This window comes from Trachurus japonicus, chromosome 11, assembly GCF_045865225.1.
Source record: "Trachurus japonicus isolate A0001 chromosome 11, Traja_1.0".
Lineage (NCBI taxonomy): Eukaryota > Metazoa > Chordata > Actinopteri > Carangiformes > Carangidae > Trachurus > Trachurus japonicus.
Window position 1 is genome coordinate 34,468,051 of NC_140917.1, and position 27,797 is coordinate 34,495,847.

At 42.2% G+C, this 27,797-nt stretch overlaps 2 protein-coding genes across 3 annotated transcripts in view; both read right to left on the reverse strand.

Moving 5' to 3' along the window:
• Nucleotides 1–20,972, reverse strand: part of LOC146979201 (uncharacterized) — a 44,048-nt gene extending 23,076 nt beyond the window's left edge. The window contains exons 1-2 of one of the 2 annotated variants that reach the window (XM_085792345.1): nt 20,670–20,972; nt 20,452–20,584 (exon numbers count right to left, since the gene is read on the reverse strand). In XM_085792345.1, coding sequence (XP_085648471.1) covers nt 20,452–20,584; nt 20,670–20,936 — 400 coding nt within the window. In that variant the 5' untranslated portion in view covers nt 20,937–20,972. Of the gene's footprint in view, nt 1–20,447; nt 20,585–20,669 lie in introns of both variants that reach the window. The other variant, XM_085792346.1, reaches the window with a different exon arrangement.
• A 3,983-nt stretch (nt 20,973–24,955) lies between these two features.
• LOC146979202 (uncharacterized) lies at nt 24,956–26,295 on the reverse strand. Its single transcript, XM_085792348.1, has 3 exons — nt 26,134–26,295; nt 25,878–26,051; nt 24,956–25,682 (listed from the first exon to the last, which is right to left on the reverse strand). Exons 1-3 carry the CDS (start codon nt 26,188–26,190, stop codon nt 25,071–25,073), a joined length of 843 nt encoding a protein of 280 aa, XP_085648474.1. The 5' UTR covers nt 26,191–26,295; the 3' UTR covers nt 24,956–25,070.
• Between the last annotated feature and the right edge of the window lie 1,502 nt (nt 26,296–27,797).

Genomic DNA, 27,797 nt, shown 5'->3' on the forward strand with positions numbered 1-27,797 from the left:
AGGTACGGTTCTCTGTTTTTTGGCTGTTGTTAGGAGAGCTGCACCGAGCTCAAATCTGACTGTTCTGCTCCTGCAACACTGTGCCACCCAGTAAAAGGTAAGCAGTTAGTCACCATGGCGACCTCTGAGTGCAGGCTGCCACACAGGTGTATTCAATCAGATCATTAGCACATGGAGGGGTTTTGTGGTGATCAACTATTGTACTTGTATTGTTCTGGGTATGTGCTGGTCCATAGAGTCAGAGGAGGTTGGTCCTCCTCTATTTTTGTGAGGCCAGAGGAACATCAACATATTTTTTAGAAAGAGTAACTGGTTGAATTAAACCATTACCAAATCATTTCATGTCTCCACCAAGTTCACCTTCCTCCTCTTCTCCCTTCTCCCTCCTCTTCTCCCTTCTCCCTCCTCTTATCCCTCTTCCTCCTCCTCCTTCCTCTTCACCCTCCTCTTCATCTTCTTCTCCCTCCTTTCTCTCCCTCTCCCTCCTCCTCCTCTTCTTCTCCTTCCATCTTCCCTTCTTTCTCTCCCTCTCCCTCCTCTTCTTCTCCCTCCTCCTCTCCCTATCCCTCTCCCTCCTCCTCCTCTTCTTCTCCCTCCTTCCTCCCTCTTCATCCTTCTTTCTCTCCCTCCTCTTCTTCTCCTTCCTCCCTCCTCATCCTCCTCTTCTTCTCCCTCCTTCCTCCCTCCTCCTCATCTTCTTCTCCCTCCTCCTCCTCTTCTTCTCCCTCCTTCCGCCTTCTTTCTCTCCCTCTCCCTCCTCTTCCTCCTCCTCTCCCTCCTCCTCCTCTTCTTCTCCCTCCTTCCTCCCTCTTCCTCCTCCTCTCCCTCTTCTTCTTCTCCCTCCTTCCTCCTTCTTTCTCTCCCTCTCCCTCCTCCTACTCTTCTTCTCCCTCCTTCCTCCCTCTTCGTCCTTCTTTCTCTCCCTCCTCTTCTTCTCCTTCCTCCCTCCTCATCCTCCTCTTCTTCTCCCTCCTTCCTCCCTCCTCCTCTCCCTCCTCCTCCTCTTCTTCTCCTTCCTTCCTCCCTCCTCCTCCTCCTCTCCCTCCTCCTCCTCTTCTTCTCCCTCCTCCTCCTCCTCTTATTCTCCCTCCTTCCGCCTTCTTTCTCTCCCTCCTCTTCTCCTTCCTTCCTCCTCCTCTTCTTCTCCCTCCTTCATCCCTCCTCCTCCTCTTCTTCTCCCTCCTTCCTCCCTCTTCCTCCTCCTCACCCTCCTCCTCCTCTTCTTCTCCCTCCTTCCTCCTTCTTTTTCTCCCTCTCCCTCCTCCTCCTCTTCTTCTCCCTCCTTCCTCCCTCTTCGTCCTTCTTTCTCTCCCTCCTCCTCCTCTTATTCTCCCTCCTTCCGCCTTCTTTCTCTCCCTCTCCCTCCTCTTCTTCTCCTTCCATCTTCCCTTCTTTCTCTCCCTCTCCCTCCTCTTCTTCTCCCTCCTCCTCTCCCTATCCCTCTCCCTCCTCCTCCTCTTCTTCTCCCTCCTTCCTCCCTCTTCATCCTTCTTTCTCTCCCTCCTCTTCTTCTCCTTCCTCCCTCCTCATCCTCCTCTTCTTCTCCCTCCTTCCTCCCTCCTCCTCATCTTCTTCTCCCTCCTCCTCCTCTTCTTCTCCCTCCTTCCGCCTTCTTTCTCTCCCTCTCCCTCCTCTTCTTCTCCCTCCTTCCTCCCTCTTCCTCCTCCTCTCCCTCCTCCTCCTCTTCTTCTCCCTCCTTCCTCCCTCTTCCTCCTCCTCTCCCTCTTCTTCTTCTCCCTCCTTCCTCCTTCTTTCTCTCCCTCTCCCTCCTCCTACTCTTCTTCTCCCTCCTTCCTCCCTCTTCGTCCTTCTTTCTCTCCCTCCTCTTCTTCTCCTTCCTCCCTCCTCATCCTCCTCTTCTTCTCCCTCCTTCCTCCCTCCTCCTCTCCCTCCTCCTCCTCTTCTTCTCCTTCCTTCCTCCCTCCTCCTCCTCCTCTCCCTCCTCCTCCTCTTCTTCTCCCTCCTCCTCCTCCTCTTATTCTCCCTCCTTCCGCCTTCTTTCTCTCCCTCCTCTTCTCCTTCCTTCCTCCTCCTCTTCTTCTCCCTCCTTCATCCCTCCTCCTCCTCTTCTTCTCCCTCCTTCCTCCCTCTTCCTCCTCCTCACCCTCCTCCTCCTCTTCTTCTCCCTCCTTCCTCCTTCTTTTTCTCCCTCTCCCTCCTCCTCCTCTTCTTCTCCCTCCTTCCTCCCTCTTCGTCCTTCTTTCTCTCCCTCCTCCTCCTCTTATTCTCCCTCCTTCCGCCTTCTTTCTCTCCCTCTCCCTCCTCTTCTTCTCCTTCCTTCCTCCCTCCTGCTCCTCCTCTCCCTCCTTCCGCCTTCTTTTTCTCCCTCTCCCTCCTCTTCTTCTCCCTCCTTCCTCCCTCCTCTTCTTCTCCTTCCTTCCTCCCTCCTCCTCTCCCTATCCCTCATCCTCCTCTTCTTCTCCCTCCTTCCTCCTTCTTTTTCTCCCTCTCCCTCCTCTTCATCTTCTTCTCCTTCCTTCCTCCCTCTTCGTCCTTCTTTCTCTCCCCCTCTCCCTCCTCCCCCTCTTTTTCTCCTTGGGGTTGTTTGTGTATGAATGTGTGTTTTGTTGGTGTGGATTTATAAATACATAATATACAGTATCTGTGGTTGGCAACGTGAATAACTGATACTGTCCAGGATTTCGTGAATTAAGTGTGGTTGTAAAAATCAAAACAATCTCCTTCCTTCTTCCCTCCTTTCTCTCCCTCCTCCTCCTCTTCTCCCTCCTTCCTCCTTCTTTCCTGTGTAGCTCATGACTGTCACCAACATGTCTCCACCAAGTTCACCTTCCTCGTCCTCCTTCCTCCTCACCCTCCTCTTCATCTTCTTCTCCCTCCTTCCTCCTTCTTTCTCTCCCTCCTCCTCCTCTTCTTCTCCCTCCCTCCGTTTCAAGCGGACCAAACGAGCCTGGTGTGAATACGCCCTTAGTGACAGATAAATAGTACTATTACAATTAGGATGTTTATAAACACAGCCCCCCACACACACATGCTAAATCCGACTGACATAGGATGCAGGTTTTAACAAGTGTTAAGTCTGTATCAATCGATCGATCAATCTATCTATCTATCTATCTATCTATCTATCTATCTATCTATCTATCTATCTATCTATCTATCTATCTATCTATCTATCTATCTATCTATCTATCTATCTATCTATCCATCCATCCATCCATCCATCCATCCATCCATCCATCCATCCATCCATCCATCCATCCATCCATCCATCCATCCATCCATCCATCCATCCATCCATCCATCCATCCATATGAGGTAGGCTACGGTTCTCTTTTCAGAGGCTGTTGTTCGGGAGCTGCACCGAGCTCAAATCTCACTGCTCTGCTCTGTGTGGTGCAGACACAGAGAGAGAGACACGCACACACAGACAGACAGACAGACAGAAACACACAGACACACACATGCACACAAAAAGCTTCTGTCTACTTTCCACACACCGGTTTACCGCTCATTAATCAGCCTCTCAAAGATTTCATATCTTTGAGGGGAATTTCTAAACATCTCTAATAAGTTATTTGTCTACACACATTTCAGTTTGTTCTGGTAATGGATATTTCAGGATTTGGAGCTTCTTCATGTCCTGGCTTTAGACTTTTCCACCTCTTTAACCCTCACATTTTACTTTGAACAATTTTACCTTTTCTCATTAATTTCAACAATTCAGACTCGACCATTTTAGGAGTTTCAAATTTTTAATTTATTAAAGTATAGCCTATATATCTTTACCCTTTCTTTTTACACCTACACACTAAAAACAGTTGGGTTAAAAATAACCCAATTTGGGTTGTTTTATAACTCACCCGCTGGGTCACTATTGCACCAACCCAGCAGTAGTTAATTTGACCCAGCATGATGGGTTGGTCCATTTTAACCCAACAGATGAGTTAATATATTCTACCCAAATGCTGGGTCAAATTAACTACAATTCTGGGTTGTTTTAACTACATATATTTGTTAAATATTCTACCCAAATGCTGGGTCAAATTAACTACAATTCTGGGTTGTTTTAACTACATATATTTGTTATATATTCTACCCAAATGCTGGGTCAAATTAACTACAATTCTGGGTTGTTTTAACTACATATATTTGTTATATACTCCACCCAAATGCTGGGTCAAATTAACTACAATTCTGGGTTGTTTTAACTACATATATTTGTTATATACTCCACCCAAATGCTGGGTCAAATTAACTACAATTCTGGGTTGTTTTAACTACATATATTTGCCACCCAAATGCTGGGTCAAATTAACTACAATTCTGGGTTGTTTTAACTACATATATTTGCCACCCAAATGCTGGGTCAAATTAACTACAATTCAGGGTTCATTCAACTACACATTTGTTGTCTATTAAACTGTTCAACTACAAACCTATATTGTGTATATGGGGCTGCAACTAATGATTATTTTCACTATTGATTAATCTGCTATTAATCTGCTAATCGATTAGTTGTTTGGTCAATTAAATGTCAAAAAATATTGAAAAATCACAAGATGACATCCTCAAATTTCTTGTTTTGTCCACAAGCCAAAGAGACACTCAGTTTATTGTCATAATGGATTCAGAAACCAGAAATATTCACAAGAAGCTACAGTTTAAAAAACTACTCAAATTCATATTCATATAAGTCACTCAATGCAAAAAAGTTGATAACCAAACAGACTGATTGCATCTGTCTGTCCTTTCGGAGTGGGGGGGTTTCGGAATGGAGGGTTTTCCCAAATAGCCTTTTCGGAGTAGCGGGGTCTTAAAAAAAATAGGAAACTCCACCATTACGATGAATAGAAGTCTATTTTCGGAACGGCTGGGTTTCAGAAAGTCGGGGTGTAACCAGCCTGTCCAGCAATGACAACGAAGGCCTGGGATGCTTGCTGTCTGTCGTCTCCCAGTGTCAGGACATACGGGTACGGTCTGGATGCCTTGGCCTCATGTAGGTACTCGACCATGTTTCTTCCAGGCTAAAAAAGAAGATCAAGTAAGATGGAGCTGTATTACTTGTGCAGTTTAAAAAAAAAAGTAAACTATTGAACTGAATATTTTTTGCCTTTCATTTTGTATCACAGGCTTACTGATCACTAGATAGCAATGACTGGGAATGAAGTTGGGTTGATGTAAAAAAGGAAAAAAAAGCTTTGATGTAGTTAAAGGGATAGTTCTTTTTTGCACACTTTTCATGCCAAAATCAATGCAGACAACCAAAAGAATGTAAGCCAACGTGAAGATAACAAGCTTGTTTATGAGTAGTATCACAAAATGTAGAGAAACTAATCCTCCCTCATATGGGGCCAGGACTCGATTAAAAAAAATAATCAAATTAATTAGAGGCTTTGTAATTAATTAATCAAAATTAATCACATTTTTAATCGGCTCGCATATAAATATTTGACCTGAGAACGGTGAGAAGCAATTTTTTTCACATGGAATTTAGTATACCATTGAATAATGACTGAAGGTGGTACGACCAACAGACTGGATGCAGATTATCGATATCATTAATCGTTAGTTGATTAACCTTATCGATCGATTAACTGATAAGCAGCGATTTTCCTGAGAATCTAAATTTAAGGGGGAAATTTAAGATGAACATTCCTCATACACTATTATTTGTTAGTATATTTTTAGAGCACAGCGCAATGAAAAATGTTTAAGTAACACGTTATTTGGTAAATGGTCTTTCCTTGCCACTACATTATGATGATTACTGTATTTAACTACTTAAATCACAGTAGCATAAAATGATTTGTTGAACTCAGCCTGATGAAAACATTAATAAAACTAAGTAACCAATCACACAGCAGCTCCATGTTGTCCCTGTGTGATGTTCAGGGACAGGTCAGGACAATCTGAAGACAGACAGCTCTGGGGTTGAAGTTTATATGAAATACACCATGCGACAGTGACAGGTCTGTAGCTACGTCTTGACCACATGTCAGCTGTTCAGCTGCAGCAGAGGAAACTCCGCTGTTCTCCGCGCCACCGCGACGAGCGTTTTTTTTTATTTTTTATTAAGCTCCAGTAGCGACCGGCTAAAATACGGGAGGATAGTGTAAACCAGTGTGGATCCGGTGTTTTTATCAAAGCTTGGTCGCCTGCTGACCGGGTCTGTTTGAGCTGCGTTCAGGCTGCATTAAAACTCCTCAGGCAGTGATGACTCATTACTCACTGGTCGTCTGTGTTTTAGCGATGGTACAGCCTGAGGCCAGTATACAACCAGGTAACAGTGTTGTATTCTCTTTTCACCTCATCTCTCCCTTGCAGTGATCAGTGTCAGCGGCTTTTTAACTCGTTAAATAATTGTGCTCCAGTATACCAGTACGCTTAAAACTCATCCAGTGAGAAACGTTCCACGGTGCAAAAATAAGTGCGATTAAAATGCGTTTTTTTAACATGTTAATTTTTGTGTAATTAATTAATCTTAATTAACGTGTTAAAGTCCCGGCCATAATTTATATATATGATGAACTGCACACATGTCAACTGAACAAACTTTACATCACTATAACAATCACTTACTTCACAAGATTATTGGTGGCTGTGTAGTGGAGTTGTACTCTCTCTCATTGCGTTGTATATTTTGACCAAAGCAGAAGACCATCACGGTTGGCAATCTTGTCTTTCATTTCAGACATCTGGGAGAAGGATAAATAAAACAGTCAGTCCCAGTTTCCTCACACACACACACACACACACACACACACACACACACACACACACACACACACACACACACACGTCAGGGAGACAGTGTGTCCGACTGCTCGATTAGTTTGAAAATGAACATAAAATAAAATATAAATCTTACCTGGCAGAGGGATTAATACGACAGTCAGTCCCGGTTTCCTCTCACACACGCACATAACGTTACACATCTGTAAAATGAAAAGAATGTAAGTTATAGAGGGATTATATGTTTACCAACAAGTCAGGATGCGTGCGCAACCTGACTGCAGAAAGAACCGGTTGTCATGGTTACCTCTATGGATCTAGTGTAGTCAAAGCGGTGTTAGCTAGCGATGTTGTCAGCCTACTACTTAAGCAATATCACACGAGAGGGAGTGCTGTTGTACTGTATATCAGCACGGCTGTGATTCGGTCGTAGGATAATCATCTGGGCCGTTAAGTATACCCCCGCAGCCCCCGCGAGGCGGGGCGCCCCCGCCCGTTAAGCCGGGTTTCCACCGAATCAACGGCCTTTTTTTTTTTTTTTTTTACACCGCAACATGGTTCACGTCATGATAACTTCTGTATTTTGGCCATTCAAGCTTCCACAGCCCATAGTTCTCCTCTTTGTTTGATATTTCAAGAGACTTTTGGTTAAGTCCTAACCATGGATAGCTCCTAGGCAGGATTGTTCTGCTGTGTTGTCGCCGCCGTCACCCCCCCCCCAGTCATCGCGGCCATCGCCTCGCCGCCGCCTATCTGCTATGTAATCAATATAAACACAGTTGAAGCTAAGTAGCTGAGCTACGTGGCTAACAACAGCTAACGCTAATATCAAAACACATCGCCGTCAAAACGTAGTTGCCCCCGCGGCGATTTTTTTCCAGCGTGTTTAGTAGAGATTTGTCTCCAATTAGACGGACCAGGTCAGGTTCAGGTTTCTAACTGTAGTAGCAGCAGAGAGATGGGGCAGCTCCTGTATGGGGAGCCTGGCTCTGACTAGCTCCTGTCCAGCTGAACAGCGGAGTGATAATGCCTGTAAAAAGTCGCAGTGCTGTTATACAGCTGCGGCAACGGCAACTCAGGCACGGACACTCACAGCACGGCGTCGGTCATCGGTAAAAACAACACTGTGCGTCCCTAACGTTACCTACAGATATTTAACAGACAGTCATGTTCAGGAAAACACTCACGATTACAAAACTACTGAGGTGCTGCCTGGTCAGAGACGAGGGAAGAGGACGGACATGTCTAAAGTCTGGAACAACTGCATAACGTAACTATAACGTTACGTGCACCACTGAGTATGTACCGGTAACTTAAAACAATATATCTTAACGTTAATTAATCTCAGCTTTCCATTGGTATGTGACCTCGTCTTCAGCCACTGTCGTAGTAAACATTTCACAACTCATTCGCTGTAGTTCTAACGTTACAGCTGTTCCTGTGGGCATATTTAGCTTTATCAACATTAAAAACAACGTGTCTAGCACGTTATATTGCTCGAAATTAACACTTCGCTCCGGGACATAATGTAGCTACACCTCACATGTGTGTGCTTGTCTTTTACCTCAAGGAGATTAAAGTAGTGTCTGTACTTCCACTTTGAAACGCCAACTTTACCTCCGAACTCGGCAGCTTCCCTCTGCTACTCTGTGTGCGTGAGGCTAAACTGCGTGCGTGTGTGGTTTGTGTACAAACTGAACACTGCCTCTGATTGGCTTAGCATGAAACCTTACTCTGCCTCAACCAATCATCATCACTTATGCGGTTGTCTCGTCCCTCCCTCCTCCCCCCTCCCCTCACCAAAGGAGAGAGAAGAGAGAGAGAAAAAAAAACAGTTTTGCAGCTTCTGTGGCTGAGATGAGCCAAGTCGGAGGACAACGGCTTCACTGAGTAGTTTGTAACGCGCCTCATTTAATTGTCGGTAACGGCGTTGTAACGATGGAAATAGTAATTAGTTAGATTCCTTGTTACTGAAAAAAAATAACGCCGTTTATTTTAACGGCTGCATAGAAGAACAGGACAGCTGCAGCCATGAACCGTGACCGCTCTGTCACCCCTCGTTATCGCGCGTGAGACTTTGTTCTCGCGAGACCTCGTTTCGCGCCGTTCGTTGTAACCGTTAGTTGTAGGCTAACGTTAGGCTAAGCCTTTAGCAGGCCTTAATAACCCAGTAACAGAAAACCAGCTAACTCAAAATAAACATGACCACTCTTTCATGTACGTTTTCATCTAAATTCATTAATTAATTCAGTAAATGGCCGAGACCGAACAGAAAAGCTGTATCTGCGTGTGCTATGGTAACGGCTAAATGGCTAACTAATGTTACATTGTTAGCCAAACCAACCAACTAGCCCTGACTGTACAGATACGCGGTTACTTCAACAATTAACGCAACACAGGCAATGTGAATTAGATATAATGTCCACAAACCTTTTATTATTGCCTCGCCAGAAGTATTCAGTCAGACGTTCGCTGGGTGCACAGAGCCTGGTGTGTGTGAAGGAGCAAACTTCTGTCGAAGTGAATGTCATGAGTTCGAAGCACAAATAACCCAGCTGCTGAGTCAACCGATATGAGTTCGAAGCACAATTAACCCAGCTGCTGGGTCAACCGATGCATGTTGGGTTGATGGATTTTTGACTCAGCACATGAGTTGCACAAAAATAACCCAAATCCCCAATAAATAACCCATAATGGGTAGAACATTTCATAACTCAGCGGTTGAGTAGAATAAATAACCCAGCAGTTTTTAGTGTGTATCTTTAACAATTCAGGTATTTTCCTGCATGTCATTCAGCCTCCTCATTACAAGTTCTACTCTTTAGACATTGCCTCATCTTTATTAACATTTATATAACAAATGTTTTCAAGCTGTTAATTTTATAACTTATTAGAGTAATTTGAGTGTACTTAAAATGTTAATGTTTCTTTCACCACAATCTTCAACAATTCAAATAATTTCCAACCACCTAGATATTGTTTAATCTATATTAGTAATAGTCCAACAATGTTTTCATGCTGTCATTTTGAAATATATTTGAGTAGACTTCAGCTTTTCAATTTCTTCATGCTAATCTTCAACAATTTAAGTAATTTCCAATCATTTCATACAAAATAAACCTCCTTCTTACAGGTTCCATTTGTTAATCTATTTTCACTTATTGCTTTAGCCATGTTAGCACTTGTTTATCTGTTTTCTGTAGCAGTGCTTTTTGCAGCTGACTGCAGACTCCTCAACTGTTAATAATGCAGGATTTTCCAACACATTCCTCTGCCTTTTCAACATTTCTACTGCTTTTAGACTAAAAACACATGTATTACACTTATCTTAAACAATTCAGGATTTTTTCCACCATGTCATGTTATTCAGCTTCGTGCTTACATGTTCCTTCTTTTTAATCTATTCTCACTTGTTGCTTCAGCTATGTTACTGCTGGGTCATCAGTTTTCCTTTCTGTGGCTAGCTGCAGATTTCAACTCTTCAACTGTTAAACATCTTCAACATGCAGGATTTTTGCATTTTCTTCTACCTTTTTTTAACATTTCTACTGCTTTTCGTCCTTAAAAAGAAATTAATCTTCAAGTTATATGTTTCAGCTTCAACGTTCTTCAGCTAATTCAACTTTGTCATTCACACCATTTCCATTTTGGAAATGTTTTTTGTTCTTCTGTTCGGCCATTTTCTTCCGCCTTTTTACGGTCTTCTTCTAGTCCTTCATACTTTGTGCTATTTCAACAATTCATATATCAAAACGTGCAGCTTTTTCTGGACTTTATCGGATGTATTCAAATTTTTCATACTTTTTATACTTTTTCAAATATTTAACTTTTTCTGATTTTTTTATTCCCCATAGAGAATGCATTGGAACAGTCTTCAAACTCTTCAAATCGTCTTACTTCTTTCAGCCACTAAAGCTTCACCATACTTTCTGCTAGAGACTTCATTCAAATTCTAAGCTGTAGACAAACTTTTTAAGTGTTCCTCTATGACTCCGCTTATTGATATCTTCAACAGTTTCTGACATTTGGCAGTTTTAAAATCATTAAGTTTTTTGACAAAATCCAGCTTTATAATGGGTGTGTGTTGCGTCTAACAAGCAGAGCTAGAGTGGTGACATTGTCAGCCAGAGTGGGGAGAGGCAAAAAAACATTCTAGAGTTTTTCTGGCTAAACTGTCAGCACGGCCACAAATTAAACTCTAGACACATGATTTTCTCCAGTTTTGTAGCCACACTTGTCTTCTGGCTAAAATTCTGGTCAAAAATGCAAAGAGACTTAGATAATAATTTAAAATATTTTTTAAATGCAGCCAGGGAGCTCTCTGCTCTCATTCAGCCCAATGCATTTTTTTCACAGCAGCAGGAGAAGGAGCTCAATTTTGTAACTTGCTGTTAAGTGCTTTTTAATTTGTTTTAATTCACCAAAAAATAGTCACAGGTCACAAAAAAGTCCTCTTCTTACTTGGTGTGGCTAATTTCTGCACTTTCCTTACTTTTTTCTTAAAGCAGAAGCCAGTGATCCTCTTATTAAAGGTTTTCTTTGCCCCTCACATACTGTCTCTGTCTGTAGCCTAGTGGAGAGCTTGCTGGGCTGAAGACCTGAAGGTTGCTGGTACAAATCTTGCCTCAACAACAATTATAGTGAATTATTTTCCCAGTCGTCCTCTGTTGACTTCTGATAACTTGCTTCATGTTGAAACTGCTGCTCTCAGCCTGAAATTCACAGAAATTTTCATTGTAAGTCATTCAAGCTTGACTCTCAAGCTTTCTTGGTGTTGACACAGTGTGTTTCCAACAGGTGCAGCTTTGGGCTCGTTAACTTCAACGTGAGACAAAGTGCAGCTCATCAACAGACAACAGTCTTTACAACTGTGTGTACACTGTGGCCTAGAGGCAAAGTCAAAGTCTACTGACCATGAGATTGTGGGTTCGATTTCAACCTTGGTCAGCCATTTGTATGGTGATCGCTGCTTGCTGCTTCACAAAAAAGTCCTCTACCTACTTGTTGTGGCTCACTTCTTTTTTAAAGCATCATTGAAAAATCTCACATTCATGAAAGTCTCAACCTCTACTTCACCAGAAGTATTGGAATAGCCCAGTGGATAAGGTTCCTGCCGTCCAACCACCAGGTCACTGGTTCAAATCCCACCTGAGCAGTCTTGTTAGTTTGTCAGCCACTTTGAACTTTAACCAATACCACTTGGTCTGGTCACATGATCAAACTTGATAATGCATATATATCCCCCCGCCTTCAATTGGTTACAGGTGTTCGTTATCTCATTGATTATTTGTACCACATCATCACATTACAATGAATAACAGTCTTGGAAACAGTGTGCTCTCTGTGGCGAAGCGGCAGAGTAAAGGTTTAGTGATCATGAGATCATGGGTTCATTTCCTGCCTCAGTCATGTCATTGCTTGACTTTACTTGACTGATTCCAACTATTCAGCTATCACTGGACAGTCTTTGATTCCTCACAGTATAAAGCTCATTGTAACTCAGGTCCTCTGTGGCCATATGGTTAGTGTGTTAGGTTACCACTCATGGAGTTGTGGGTTTAATTCCTTCCTTGGACATGTTTCTTGTATGCCATTCCGCATGTCTTTGTCAATTTATTCTGCTAATTCAGCATGGTTCAGCAATGGCTTTCAGCATTCACATGCATGTTCCGTTAGGAAATGCTGTTTCTAGTTATTTTTCCACTTCCGGCCGACTTTCGATTCGAGTTGCAGGCCAAATTATATATCAAAACGTGTGTCTTGATCGGGATCGGTGGGCTATTACTTTTCTCAACAGGTTACGTAAGTCGCGAAAAACTGCGCAAAATTTTTGCATTGAAGTCAATGGGACGGGCGGAAAAAAAAGAGCAAAAAAGAGCAATCATTGGAGTTTAACAAACATCTACTGCTCAGGCATACTTTCACCTAGAGACTTCATTTAAACTTTAAACAGTAGACACAAGTCTTGTGTATTGTCGTATTACTCCACGTTTTGATAGGTCATATAGTTTTTGATCAATCCCTGATCAATGACCATGATCATTTTTGGAGAAATTATGAGATTATAATGGTTGTGTATTGCACGGAATGTTCGTGTCAGAGCGCGTGACATCATCGGTTAGAGTGGGAGAGAGGCCAGAAAAACTCCAGATTTTTTCTCTTTCCACTCTCGGCCCAGCCACAATTTACACTCTACACACATAATTTTTTCAGAATTTGTAAGACAAACTTGTTATCTCTCATATCATGTGCTCAAAATATCAGAGAGACTTACAGAATTTACAGAATAAGCCTCTGAGTGCGGCCATGTCTGTCTCTGCTCCTCATTGACTCCAATACAAATATTTTCTGAGAGAAGCAGAACGGACTGATGTTTTAAAACTGCCAGCGTCTCCAAAATATTTACTGTAGAAACACTAAATCGTACCAAAATTTTCAGGAAGTCCTTAGAGCAACGTGATCTGTGTTTTGTTCTGATAGGAGTTACCGTTTTGTCACAGTAAGCCTAAATGTGAGACCGGTGCAGAGGCAGAAAATCGCTCTTTTTCTCCACGTTTCTGTCTGTCTCAGCCTGGGGGGCCCCTATCGCCGTGGTAACCTCTGATCCTCAAGCCAGAGCTCGTTAACTTCATAAACAATCCACCTGGCGCTCGTTTCAATGTTTATAAACACAGACACAGCTAAATCAGACTGACACAGGATGCAGCTCATAACATGTGTCAAGTCAGTCACACACAGACACACACACACACACAGACTCTAGAACCAGCTTCATGTGATTACAGTTACAGACACACACACACATCAAAACACACAGGTAACATACAAATGCGCGCGGAAGCGCGCACTCCTCTCCCACACTCTAACACACACAGGTAACTTCATGTGATTATACACACACACACACACACACACACACACACAGTTAATCTAATGTGGTTACAGCTCCTCCATATCAGTGCTTATAGAAAGATGATCATGTGTCTGTCTGATCAGCTCTGTCTTGACCTTAAGATCGTGGGTTTGATTCCCATGTTGACAGAGATGGCAAAACCGGCAGTAGCCCCGTGGGCCTTTCAAAATTTCCCCAGAGGAAATTTTCTAGTTGTACAATGTCCAGCTGTCTGCAAGCCGGGGGGTGGGGTGCCAGGAGGTGGCTGGGCGGGTGCAGAGCAGCGCAGTCTCCGCCCACCCTCCAGAGGTGCATTGCTAATGTGCATTGCTAATGAGCTGGTTTTAAAATGACCAAAAAGGAGGAGGAGGGGGGACTTTAATGCTATTATCGTGACATAAAGTCAGCTAAGAAGCTTTCTAAACTGGTGATAATACATTTTTACCGCTAATTATTTTGTATTTTTTGTTCAAACTAATGGATCACCCTCCTCAAGACTATCATGTTAACATTAAAAAAAAAGTTTGTCTAGCCTATATATCCTTCCAAAAAAACACAGAGGCTTATTTTGTAACGTCAAAATATTACATCAATTTACCCCAAAATCTTTTCTCCGGTTTCCTGCCAAAAAGTAAAATGATTTCAATGCTAAATAAATATTAGCAAGGCCAAGGAAGGAATATTAGCAAGGCCAAGGAAAGAGCTGAGATAAAAATTGTCACCATATAGTGGTCGGGGGGGGGCTTCTTACCCAGAGGGGTGTCTTACCCCGCTCTACCCTATGAGACCCAGGAAAAAAAAGTTTTTTGATTTTGATTTTTTTTAACATAAATTAAGTGTTGGGATGGTAAAGAACAAATTGCAAAGAAAAAAATCTGAAATATTTATTTTATTTTAATTTTATAACCTATGCACTGTAGTGTACAACAGGACTATATTGTTCTCAAACGTGTAATATTTTGATGCTTATAATGTACATGGAAAAACTAGAATTATCATGTAAAATACAGTAATATATTATAAAAACTAATGTCAATTATAGGGTTTTCATTCTTTTTCATCAACTACACTATTTATCTTTGTGATTTCATCATTAGAGATGGTATTTCATTGACCATTCAGACGTTTTAGAGCAAAAGACAAACAGGTTGCATCTTATGCTATTTTGATTAATGCCTCAACAAAAGGCTTGTTGTCCATCCATGAACAGTTTTCATTGATTAATCATTATTTAGAGTCAAGAACAAAATTGAGCGTAGCGTTAGTTCTGGCAGGCCACGACGTCAAGCTCTAACTGCATAGCTGTCATCGCCGGCGCAGATCAGCTGATGGCTCAGCTGACTCTGCGTGCCCGCTCCCTATTGGGAAATTGCATTAAGAGCGGGGTATTTAAACTGCTCTCGCCCGACCCTCCTTCCTGCTTCCTCTGCTGCTGGCACTTTCGCAACCCACCTCCACCCCAGCTCCTCCTGTATTCATGTTGGTTGCTCTGCTCTGTCTGGGTTTTCTTTTGCTGCTGCGCTCCCTGCTTATGCCGTTCATGATGGCTCGTGAAGGGCAGGAAGGTGCTCTTCCTGCCTCAGGCTTTCCACGCAAGCGCGTGGAAGAGCAGGGGGCCCCAGAACAGTATCATACCGCCAAATAAAACTGTGCAAGTAAATAAAGATTATTTTGACAAAAGTGGTCCTGACTGAAATCAAGGTACCTGTTTTCTAGAGTATATTTCCATGGGCATTCATTTTGCACTGATTTGAAACCTCAAAACCCTATGTTTTGGTTTCGGCCCATAGAAACCAATGGTGCACCACGTCAGCTCTGTGTCTTGATCTCCCTCATCTGGCTCTTCCTCATCTGAACTTTTACACTCTCCTACAGGGTTATCATCTTACCATGGACTGTTATCCTCTGATAAATCAATTTCTGAATCCCCCTCAACTATTTAAAATATAAGAATTTACTCAGCCTCTGTCAATGAGCTGTTCCCAAAGAAATGTGACGGAAACACAAGTACAGAGTCCCGATGTCCACTACAGTGTACATTAGTAAAATTTGCTTTTTTTCATATGAAAAGTAAACAATTCAGTTCTGAAAATTGACTTCAGTGTTGCTGAGATGCTTATTTATAATAAACAATCAACATATAGGACTCAAAATACTTAAAATTGTAAATTTCATGCTCACTTGTACTCTTTCCCATAAAATCTGCTTGTTGCGATGTCGGCCATTTTTAAAAGAGATGCACAGAAAGTTTGGAAGGTCACACCCCCACACACAAGATATCATTGGAAAGGGCCAGTTGTCCTCTGTAGTGAACAACAGGACTTAATAAGGTGACATGTTTAGTATGAGAGAAATGGGTTTGAATATGATGTGCACTACAGTGTACAAAAATGCATTGCCGGGTCTCAGGAGGATATGGGACCATATAAGTATATTTTTGCCTTTAATGGACAGAATAGTTGAGAGAGAGACAGAAAATGATAGGCAGAGAGGGGGGGAATGACACGCAGGATTAAAACCAGTGTCGCCTGCAGTGAGGACTGCAGCCTTAACACATGGGGCGGGTGCTCTACCAACTGAGCTAAACACTGCCTATGCAGTCTGACTTTTGACAAGGATGATGTGTGTCTGTTCCCCCATTCTCTCTCCACATTTCCTGTCACACCTCCACTGTCCTATCTAATAAAGGCAAAAATCTCAGGAAAACTTTAAAACGTTTAAATGATCCATCCTCCAACTTCTAGTACAAATATATTCACCTTTCTTCATACTTGTCCAGTGACTGTCACTGCTATCACTCTGTGTGTGTGTGTGTGTGTGTGTGTGTGTGTGTGTGTGTGTGTGTGTGTGTGTGTGTGTGTGTGTGTGTGTGTGTGTGTGTGTGTGTGTGTGTGTGTGTGTGTGTGTGTGTTTCCTTGTGTGTGTGTTTCCTGCTGGACCTGCTCCAAAGACACATGAAAGACTGCTGTACATGTTGTTCCATAGAAATGAGAAACAACAGGTTTGTTCACCTCTATTCTGCCACTTGTTTCATGCCAAGCCTTTAGATGTAACTGGTCCTGTTGTCTCACAATGCTTCATCTGTCATCTAACCTCAAACACAAAGCTATGTCACTAGAGGATATTCATTCATCCATTAGCTGTGCAAGTTCTTTGGGAGGAAGCCAGAAATCAGGAGAACATGCAGTCTCCACTCAGAAAGTCCACAGGCTTAAACACAGAACCTTTATGCTAAGAGATGACAGTGCCCACCCCAGTACCACTGCGCCACCACTACACAGCTCAAACTGTATTACTGTAACATTATCTCCATCAACTAAGAATAGTCCTGTTCAAGATGAGAGATTCCAACAGTAGTGGGAATTTTCAAAAACTGAGTACTCGCAAACAAGATGAGCGTCTTGCCGGTTTATTCACTTGCAAGTGGGCTTTCCTGAACAGCAACAGTCAAGTCACCAGTTGGAAAAATCGTCCTGACTCTGACACAAGAACTTGCTTATATACTGTACACATCACTTCCTGACAGCTGCCCCCTATAGGGTCTGGCACTGTGCTGAGTGTAACAAAAACAGCCACGGGGGGTCGTTGAGTGTCGAAACACTGGACATGCATTTCAGGGTTTTACCTTACATAGGCTTACAACCTTGTAACAACCTTACACAGAATGTACAGGGAAAAAGCTAAAATAGGGTACAGAACACATAAGGAAAACCTCCGACAGGGTATTTTTCCAACACACCAACCACTTCATGTTGTGGTACTTCACTGGCCACCCAGCCCTTATTCACAGATTTTAGAAGAATTTGGTAAATTATTTGAGGTGTTGTTACAGACAAAGACAACGTTCTACTAATTAATGATTTTTAAAATGCACTTTAAAAAGGCCATGCGATCCTCTAAGTAAGGCTTTTCTGTCGATTATAGACACTTTTGGTTCCACACAGTTTATGGCTGAACCAACTCACCACAGTGGTAACACTCTAGTCTTGATTTTACCATGTGAAACTGATGTTTTCAGTCTGACAGTTTCTTCTTTCACATCATTGTGACATTTTAAGTGATTAGGTGTTCCATTGGGTGAATGGATCAAGAGGCTCTGGCCCTTGTGCAGAAGATCAGCAGTGTGACTTTTGACAAGGATGATCATTTACTGTGTCTCTTCCCCCATTCTTTTTCCACATTTCCTGTCACACCTCCACTGTCCTATCTAATAAAGGCAAAAGTCTCAGAAAAAATAACTTAAAATATTCACCCTTCTTCATACTTATCCAGTGACTGTCACTGCTATTGTGTCTGTGTGTGTGTGTGTGTGTTTCCTTGTGTGTGTGTGTCTTTCCTTGTGTGTGTGTTTCCTGCTGGACCTGCTCCAAAGACATACAAAAGACTGCTGTACATGTTGTTCCATAGAAATGAGAAACAACAGGTTTGTTCACCTCTATTCTGCCACTTGTTTCATGCCAAGCCTTTAGATTTAACTGGATTTGGTTCCAGTATCTATTGAATTCCAACACTAGCACATCACTCTACTTAATGAGGCCCTGATTAGGTGATCACCTGAACCAAATCATATTTAATGAAGATTATAAAAATGTTATGGAAATTCTTTTGCGGTTTGCTGTTGGTGAATAATGAAATAGAAACTTCTGCCGGCTGAGAAGATTTTATTTCCTTGCAAGGAAAGGTCAGTCCTCACCCGAGCGGTGATGGTAAAGGAAAGACACAGAGCACCAAGTAACATCTACATTTATACTTAGGTACCACCTCTCAGGGGTCTTCAAAGGGCCTTTTGGTCTAGTGGGGGCCCTGGCTTTCACACCTTACAGGAACTGATATCCCCCTAGTTCTATTGTTTTCCCATTTGGCCGGACAAGACATCGCCCTCTCACACACATATATTCTCCTTACACACACATATATTCACACTCTCACACACATTTATTCTTCTTCCACATTAGTGGGGCGGCATAGCTAAACTATTGTTTAGCTATTTAACTTACAGTAACAGTTAAATCAAGAGCTGAAATCTCAAGCCTTGTTAAAACTGCGGACACGTAAGATTATGGGAATATCACCCCCCCTAAATCCACAGGACCTTTTTGAACAGGCAACAATTAGACAGGCAAATACCATTTTAACAGATAGTTCTCATGTGTTGTACAGTGAATATGCTCTTCTGAAGTCTGGGAAGAGATATCGATACAAACATTCCTTTGTGCCTGTATCAACCAAGCTTCTCAACAGTAGCCTATGAAATGAATGTGATGTTTCTGTATATGTATACGAACATAGTGTATATGGAAATAAAGGTATACGAATGACATGCCATGGATACAGGCGAGTGAATGGATTCATGTATGTTATGAGGTTATGAGGTTATGTGTTGTCGAAATGAATTTAGTACAGGCACTGGTGTCCCTTTTTACACACAGCTTCACAGTTTGCCTCAAAGTTCAGTTTGTTATCAGTGACAGTTTCAAGATATTTATATGTGTTGACACTCCACCGTCTGACCTTTTAGAGTTGTCGACTCTTGATCATGGGCCCGCTTGCGAAAGTCAATGATCATGTCTTTAGTTTTAACAATGTTCATCTGGAGGAAAGACTTTTCACACCAGTCAAGGAAATCATTGACAACAGGGCCGTGGCTCGTCTCATTATCCTATAACAGACTAATAATAACAGTGTTGTCTGCATACTTTAAAGTGGTTCTATCCTCTCTATACGACACATATTAGTATAGAGGATGAACAAGAGAGGAGAAAGCACACATCCTTGCGGGGAACCAGTGGAGGAAGAAACCTGGTCAGAAAGAACTCCTTTCATTCTCACTTTTTGTGTCCTATTTGTTAAAAAGTCCAGAGTCCATCCCACAAGGTTGTTGCTAAAGTTAAAATGTTCTAAGAGCCTCAAGGATAAAACATGGGGTTGGATTGTGTTAAAAGCAGATGAGAAATCAACAAATAAAAGCCTAGCATGCGTTCCTTTCCCCTCCAGATGTTTAAAAAGCAGATTAAGTAAAATGACTGTGGCATTCTCAACACCTCATTGGGCCTATAGGCTAATTGCTTAGGGTCAAGGTCCTGTTCAGTATTCTTGAGGATTTCAGATTTCACAAGTTTCTCATAACAATAGATGTCAATGCTATTGGTCTGAAGTCATTGAGGGTTTTAGGTGAGCTGATTTTGGGGACAGGGATAACAAGCATCTTTCCAGACCCTTGGCACATGTTGCATCTTCAGGGACTGATTGAAGATATACTGGAAAATGGAGCTGAGCTCTTTTGCACAGGATTTCAGCAGGCGGACACAGATATTGTCAGGACCCTGACTCTTATTTGTTTTGAGGGAAAAGGATGATTTTTCAACATCTTTTCGGGTGATGAAAAAGCTTTGATTGTCAGTGACTTTGTGCCTCACATCCTGTGTTTCCTGGCTAAAATCAAAGGTGTCAAAGTGGGTATAGAAATAATTGAGGGCATTTACAAATGCATTATCTGAATTAAAACCATCTAAAAGAGTGATACCGCTGGGTTTTGAGTGTTTAATGCCTGCAATGACTTTCATGCTCGACCAGGCAGATCCAAGATTTTTCGTGGCCATCTTGTTTTCTAACTTTTCTTTATAGTTCTGCTTTGCTTTTAGAATCCCAGATTTCACCTCTTTGGTGGCTGTGTGCAGCTCAGAGGCAGTCCCTTGTTTAAAAGCCAGTCTCTTAGCCTGTAAGGTATGAGGCTGTTTGTCTCTATATCTTTGGGCCTTTGTAAGTGACTTAAGATTTTTGAGCACTTCATTTCACTTCAGGAATTATGCTTTAATCTTTAATACTATAATGTTGGTATCCAGTATCACATCCAGACAAACACCCACCTATCTGTGTCCTGCTCCTTTGAGACTTGCCAAGAACACAGCCTTTTTTGATTTCACCAGTTTTTGATGGTCTTCCTCCAGCTTCCTTCCTTCCCACTGGGCCCTTCTTCACCTTTTCCCAGTCCTCCTGAGTCTAGATCACAGCAGAAAAATAAACATTTGTCAGCACAGGTGATCAGTCATTTTCATGAGTTCCTGTGAATGATGTAACTTCTCACCATATTTTTGAAGGCCTCTCCACGGTAATAGTTTGTGGATGCTGGATACTCCATTCCCTCATCAAACAGCTCCTGCATGTCTGAAGCCACCAGATGCAGGGCCTCTCCATCGTAGGCGTACACCTTTTTGTCCTCACAGGTCATCACAACAAGCTGCTCACATGGACATGAGGTGCCCCCCACCACACCTAAAACCTGCATGTTCACTACATCGGGGAGGTAGAACTTCTCCCACCCGTTCACCTCATCATGGTTCCCACGGTACATGGTGTCTTTAAGCTCTGCTTTCTTCAATACAGCACCAGCTGGCTTCTTTAGTTTTATAGTAATCTTGTCTGTCTGTCTTGTCATCAGTCTCGCGTAAGCTGCTTCTGCAACATGAGAAGAGAAATATGTGAAATAATGAATTATGAGCAACAGAGGTATCATGATGTTTGGGTAAAAAAAAAAGTGTAGTCAACCTTCTGCTCCATCTCCCCGACGACGATCAGGCAGTCACAGCCTCTACAAGGAAACTCCATAACTTAGAAGTCTGAGTGGATTCTCTTTTTTACAGTCAACCAGATATATCATGACTATTTCACAGGAGAAATATACAGGTACATCCATTTTAACTTCAGTTTATCCCACATATACAGAACACTTTTCGTTTGAGGAGACCATATGAATTTCTGTGGTGGTGACAAAGAAGTCTGGTGAGGTATCTTCATAATATCAAACAAATTATTTACACAACAGCATGTTTTTATCTGGTTCAGACAAACTGACCCATTAAGGATGAGTATCAATTTGTAATCTTCCATAATTCATTTAAAGCAGAAGTAAGCGATGTTTTTGTGTTAATATAAGTCTTAAATAGTTATATCTTCCGACAGCAATCACTTACATAGAGTGTTTGGTCTGAAACACGGGTCTCTCAGTCACTCTGCTCTGCTCTGAGCCGAGGAGAAAACTTTTCTCGTATCCTACAAGTTTTATCCAATGAGGAGAGAGAACGGCATGAAGGACTGTGTGTGCAGCCAAGGGATGCGCGTGAATGTGGTGACGTAGGGACGAGGACCAATAGATCCATGACGAGGGCGGGGGCTGCTAACTCCATCGGCTGACAAGATGTTATGGTGCGTTCAAGGCAACTCGTAACTCGTGTTTTTACGACCTGTGAAGTCGTACCAGTTCGGTACGAGTTCACGGGTCGGAAGTTACGAGTGGCCGTTATAGTGACTTTCACCGGTAAAACAGGTCGGAAAAACACAAGTGGGTTGCCTGGAACGCTACAAAGTCGTAAATTGTGACTTGAAGCTGTAATTTACGGTTTCAAAAGCCTGCCTGGAACGCAGCATTAGCCAAAACGACCGGATCGCTTACTTCTGCTTTAAGTTCCTGCATGAGGTTTAATTATTACAAGTAGCTAGTGGTTCTGTTGGGCCACCAAATATTCCCAGGTGAATGTTGTTTGTTTTGATGTGCCAGTTTTTATTTCTGTTTCCCTGAACAAAGAGATAGGCCTAATGGTTTTAACAAGTAGCCTACCCAACTCCAGCCATCCTGAATGGGTCACCTAGAAAAAAACAAACAAAAAACAAATCAATGATGGAAAAAGGTCAAATATTTAATCTAACTATTAGCATTAACTTGATCAACTCCATAAACTGCATCACTTCATCACCTACCACAGGTTCCCACAGAGCCTCTACCAAAGATAAACCAAGAGGAGTTCACGGACCAACGGCAGAACACTGTTCATTAAGCCAGGAACACACCGCCACGACGCTTCCCGACGCCGACGGCTTTGGCCGACGAGTCTGTCGCCTCTCGTCGGGAGAAAGGAAAAAGTGAAACACACTGCCCCGACTGCCGACCAGAGCGACTGAGTGGCGAGGACTCCCCCATAGAAATACAGACCAATACAGACCAGGGGCAGCTCGGCTCACTGTTCATTCAAACAAACTAATGCCACTGCCACAGTTAATTTCATCAATGAGACAACATTAATCTCCCCAAAACAATTTAACCAGCCACGTTTTAACAGCGCTAAAACCGAAATTAAAACAGTTTTCAGCAGCTTACTGCTGTGGCTCGGTTGCCGCGAATTGGCGATAGCCGATGCTAATTTCTGTTAGCCCGTCTATGGTGTTTTACATTACACGTTAGCATTAAGCTAGCGGGCTTTATATGCTTACTTGTGAGCTGTGTGTGTTTTGAACGTTGTTTCAAACTATGTGGGTTTGATTGAACATGAGATACACAACTTGCACAACAATCAGTAAAATTGCATTGAGTAAATCCTGGGTGAAGACATGAAAAAATTAGTGTCTTCACAATCATGAGAACAAACTGTTGTGGTGCTTGAAATGGGTATAAAGTCTGGGCTTCACAAAAGCAGTGGAATATACTGTATGATATAAGGCGATAAGTGTAGAAAAAAAATTGTGAAATTACTTATTTTGAGCATAGGCCTAACTGTCATTCTCACCAAATGTCTCAAATGTGGGATAACAGAAGCTAAATATTGACTTCATTGACTTCAACTTCATGAGATGTGTGTAGCCCATAGACTGTAAAAAGAATGGACGTAGCGTCCGTGACGTCACCCATTGGTTTTGGGGAGTCGTTTTTGTGACTCAAATATGGCGGCCTGAACAGCGCCATGTTGGATTGGCCGGCCGAGAACCCGCCCACTGGCCTCGAAGCAGCTGTCCACGGAGCTGCTCAGACCTGTCACTCAACGTTTCCGCGCCCTGATTGGCCAGAATTTTAACCTAATAACAGTAAAACTGTAGAGTTAAAAAAAAATTCACCCCCCTCAGAGTGTGTGCGGGGGTAGAAACTATCGATTGAGACGAAAAAACGTTCTGACACCAGGCTTTTAACATGTTTACTGAGGATGTAAAGTCGGCGATTTTAACATGGGGGTCTATGGGGAATGCTCCCTTCTGACACCAGCCCCCAGAGGAATTCGAGGGGATTGCAGTTTTTTGAACGCGGAAGTGAGCTTCACTTCTCAGACCGACAACTGCCCCCTTGGTGTAGCCCTAAATGAGAGATTTTCTCCAAATATCAACTAAGTAGACAAAAAACACACAAAATTTACAATATTTAGCCTATATAATGTATCCTATATGTGTTGTCATTGTGGTACTGTTTGAGAGGTAAAAAAAAAAAAAAACTAGTTTGAGAGCTCAGCAGGTCTGAATACAGAGCTGGAGCTGATCTGGAGCTGAGGCCCACTGGCCCTGCTGTCTGAGCAGGCTGAAATCTCTACTCTCTCTTCTTTTTTCATAATCTTCCTCATCAAATTAGTCAGAACTTTAAACCTCATCATCCTCACTGTCTCTCTCTCTCTCTCTCTCTCTCTCTCTCTCTCTCTCTCTCTCTCTCTCTCTCTCTCTCCCTCTGAACGACTCTGCTGTTTCGAAGCGCTTCACAGTTGTTGTTTTGATTGACAGGTCGTCAAGGGCATGCGGCCGTGCGGATTTGAAAGAGGAGAGTCTCCTGATCACAGTAGTTGAACCGCATTTCTACTGCGTAAATGACCGAAAAAAAACAAACATATTGAGACGGTCGCGCAGACGCGCCGGCATTTGTGCCACACATCTAATTAAAAATGTGGCGTTTCTAACAAGAAAACGGCTTGAGAGCATTCCTGCTGCAGACAGGTATCTGCTGTGTGTGTGTGACTATACACAATTTAGGAACATGTTTGTCATTGTTTATTTATTTGTTTTGGGGTTTTTTTTCTACACAGAAAACACTAAGTGAGGGGGCGCAGCGGACATCATTATTATATATATATATATATATATATATACTTTTTTTTTTTCCCTTGACTGGCGGCGCCCCTCCAGCAGTTGGCGCTCTAGGCGACCGCCTATATCGCCTATGCCTAGAGCCGGCCTCACTCTTCTTAAGACTCACTAAACATAAATTGATGATTTTTTTTTTCATTTTACCTACTTCAAACTTTCTCAGTAATAATAATAACTTTATTTATAGCACTTTAGAAATACAATTACAAGGTGCTTCACAATAAAAAAAACAACAATTAAGCAAGTAAAAATCCAGCATCAATATAAACATAGTAAAGCGAAATAAAAATAAAATACCAGGGCAATTAAGAGAAGGCCATATGATAAAAGTTTTATTAATATCAACATGATCAACACATTTTTTTTTACGTCATCCATTTACTTCATTAAAAACTTTAACACATAGTTTATAATCACTGACATGATCTTTACTGTTAGTGACATCACATGTAGCTGGAGCAGCAGTGATCTATCAGTGGAGGATTTTTTTATGATTGATTGATTGATTGATTGGTTACATTGACTGGCAGGTATCAGGCCACTATCTGATAGAGATCGGCCGATGGTTTACTTCAATATTCCTCCCTATTCAACACTATTGTGGGGTGTAGAACTGATTGTCCCATTCAAACTGGAGTGATCTTAGTGCAGCCGTAAGTGTGTCACGAAGACTCTCTTCAGCCCTCTGCCTGTTCGCAGGCGTGCATGTGGGAGACTCTCGTCTGGTTTGATTTTTAACTGCTTGGTTATTCTTCAGTAAGTTGCTCAGGCTCTCAGTTTCAGCACAGTTGCCATAGAAGTTCTCACGCTGATTTTCAACTGTCTGCAAACCAAACAAATTCTGACATGATTTGCACGGAGGCTTTTTTTCTCCAGTGCAGAGATCATAGGCCTGGCACCTGACACCCTGTGGAAGTTTCATTGTTCCATCAAAGTAGTCTTTCTTTTGGGTCTTTGGATAGTAGGTCATCACTGCTCCAGCTACATAATCATCCCAGTTGCTCAAACAGGCAGCAGCTACCACAATATTCCTGGGGTTTTTATAATTAGCAGAAATGGAGGCTCCGTAGTACCTAACAGGAAGGTTGGGAGGCTGAGAGACACAGATCTTGGTGGAGACCAGAAACCTTGGTTTCAGCTCTCTGAGGATATCCATCAGACTCTGCTTTATTTGGTTTTCATTCTCTTGTCCTTTCTGCTGGACAACCTGGAAACAGTGACACATGTTAGCAAGATGTTACAGCTGCAAACTGCCACTCAATCTTTTGTAAAATGAAGATCAATCGTTAGAGTTAGTAGAAGTGAGGGAACATTTCATACATACATTCACAAACATTTGTGAATTATTGATTTTGTGTGCTATATATAGTGCTAAATTGTCTATATTAGATCTATATCTTACCATGTCCATGACACAGGAGAATGGACTCCTCCGAGGAAGCTGAGTGGAGTACAACTGAAGAGGCCGAGGGTACTTTGCTCTCAGGTTTTCCAACATCTCCTTGTCACTGATGATTTTCTCTGGGGTGTAGGGGGTGTTGTTGACTTGTCCCAGGAAGAAGATGCAGTGAAGTATCTGTTTATAGCAACATGTTAATTTATTACCATAAAATTACATGTGAGATTCTTTTTTTTTTTTTTCAAATTTACCAACCCACCTCATCCACTAAACGTTTACTTCCTGGAGTTATGTTACACAAATCCAGCATCATCATGATGATGTCAAGGGCATTTTCTCTCAGATCTTGATCTCTCAGAAATTCTTCCTCCCTGGAAATAAGAATTAAGTTACAATAGCCTATAATTTTAAAGAGTTATAAACATGTTACAGCAGTGATAACTTGCAGTGCGGCAGAAGCTCACTCACCTTGTTGGCGGTGCCTTAAGTCATCAGGGGAAAATACATGAAACAATTAGATGACAGAAACAAAAGCAGGATTTCAACACAGTTTACAGGTAATAATAACAGTACCAGGAGAAAGCCGCCACTACTCACCATCGCTGCAGTGTAAGAATGAAAGACAAAGTAAAGTCAGTGTGAGGCAGCGCCCTACACTAATGTAGCCAACCACGTGACTTCCAGTAACAACCAGCCAGCTGTGGACTGCTGGTCAAACACGTATTTATCCAGATTTTCTGACAGACAGGAAATGTAACTTCAGTGCGATGCGATGGTTACACCTGCTGGAGAAACAGGGCACTACATAAACAGAGAAACTCTATTTCACACCAGAGGTACTGTAACCTCCCCCTCAAATATATGACTGACTGGCCCTAGACAAAAAGTGCTAATCTATTTGATAATAGAATGATGCATAGAATAAAAAATACAGATTAGAAGAACAAAAAACCTTCTTATGTGACCTAAACATTTTGCTCTGTAACTATCTTTCTGCAAAACAACTTTTTACAAAAGATAACCAGCACTTATAGCCAGTTACATTTTAAAGTTAATATATGTGAAACAGAGTCTTCGTCTCATCCTTTCAGCTTATTTAAAATTATAGAAAATATTTCCATGAGTTTCCATGAATTACTAAATTTGCCCTCTGAGTAATTCAAGAAACAGGTAGCCTAGTACCAAAATGTCTAAGGCTCCTTGCAGGCTATGGTGTAGCAGTTATTGATCAATAAAGGGCAAACGATATTATCCTTTGCCCTTTATGCATCTAAGTTATCTAAACTTTAATGGCCTCATCAGGACATTGAGTTATAAATAAGTCAGAGTATTTGCTTTGGATTCATTGTGTTCATGTTGTGTTACACAGGTACTTAAAGCAGATATCAGTGGAATGTTTTTGTTAATATAAGTCCTAAATAGTCCTATTTTCCGTCAGCAATCACTTACATGAAGTATTTCAGCCTAAACACGAGTCTCTCCGTCACTCTGCTCTGCTGTAACCCGAGGAGAAAATTTTCCTTGTGGGATACAAGTGTTATCCAATGAGGGGAGAGAACGGCATGAAGGGCTGTGTGTGCAGCCAAGGGATGCGCGTGAATGTGGTGACGTAGCACGAGGACCAATTGATGCCTGACAAGGGCGGGGGCTGCTAACTCATGGTGCGTTCAAGGAAACTCGTACTTTGTGTTTTTCCTTCCTGTGAAGTCATACCAGTTCGATCTGGTACGAGTTCACGGGTCGGAAGTTACGAGTGGCCGTTATAGGGAACTTTCACAGACAACAGGACGGTAAAAACACGAGCTACGGGTTACCTGGAACGCTACCAAGTCGTAGTTGTGACTTGAAGCTGTAACTTACGGTTTCAAAAGCCTGCCTTGAACACAGCATTAGCCGAAACGGCCGTGCCCCTGATATCTGCTT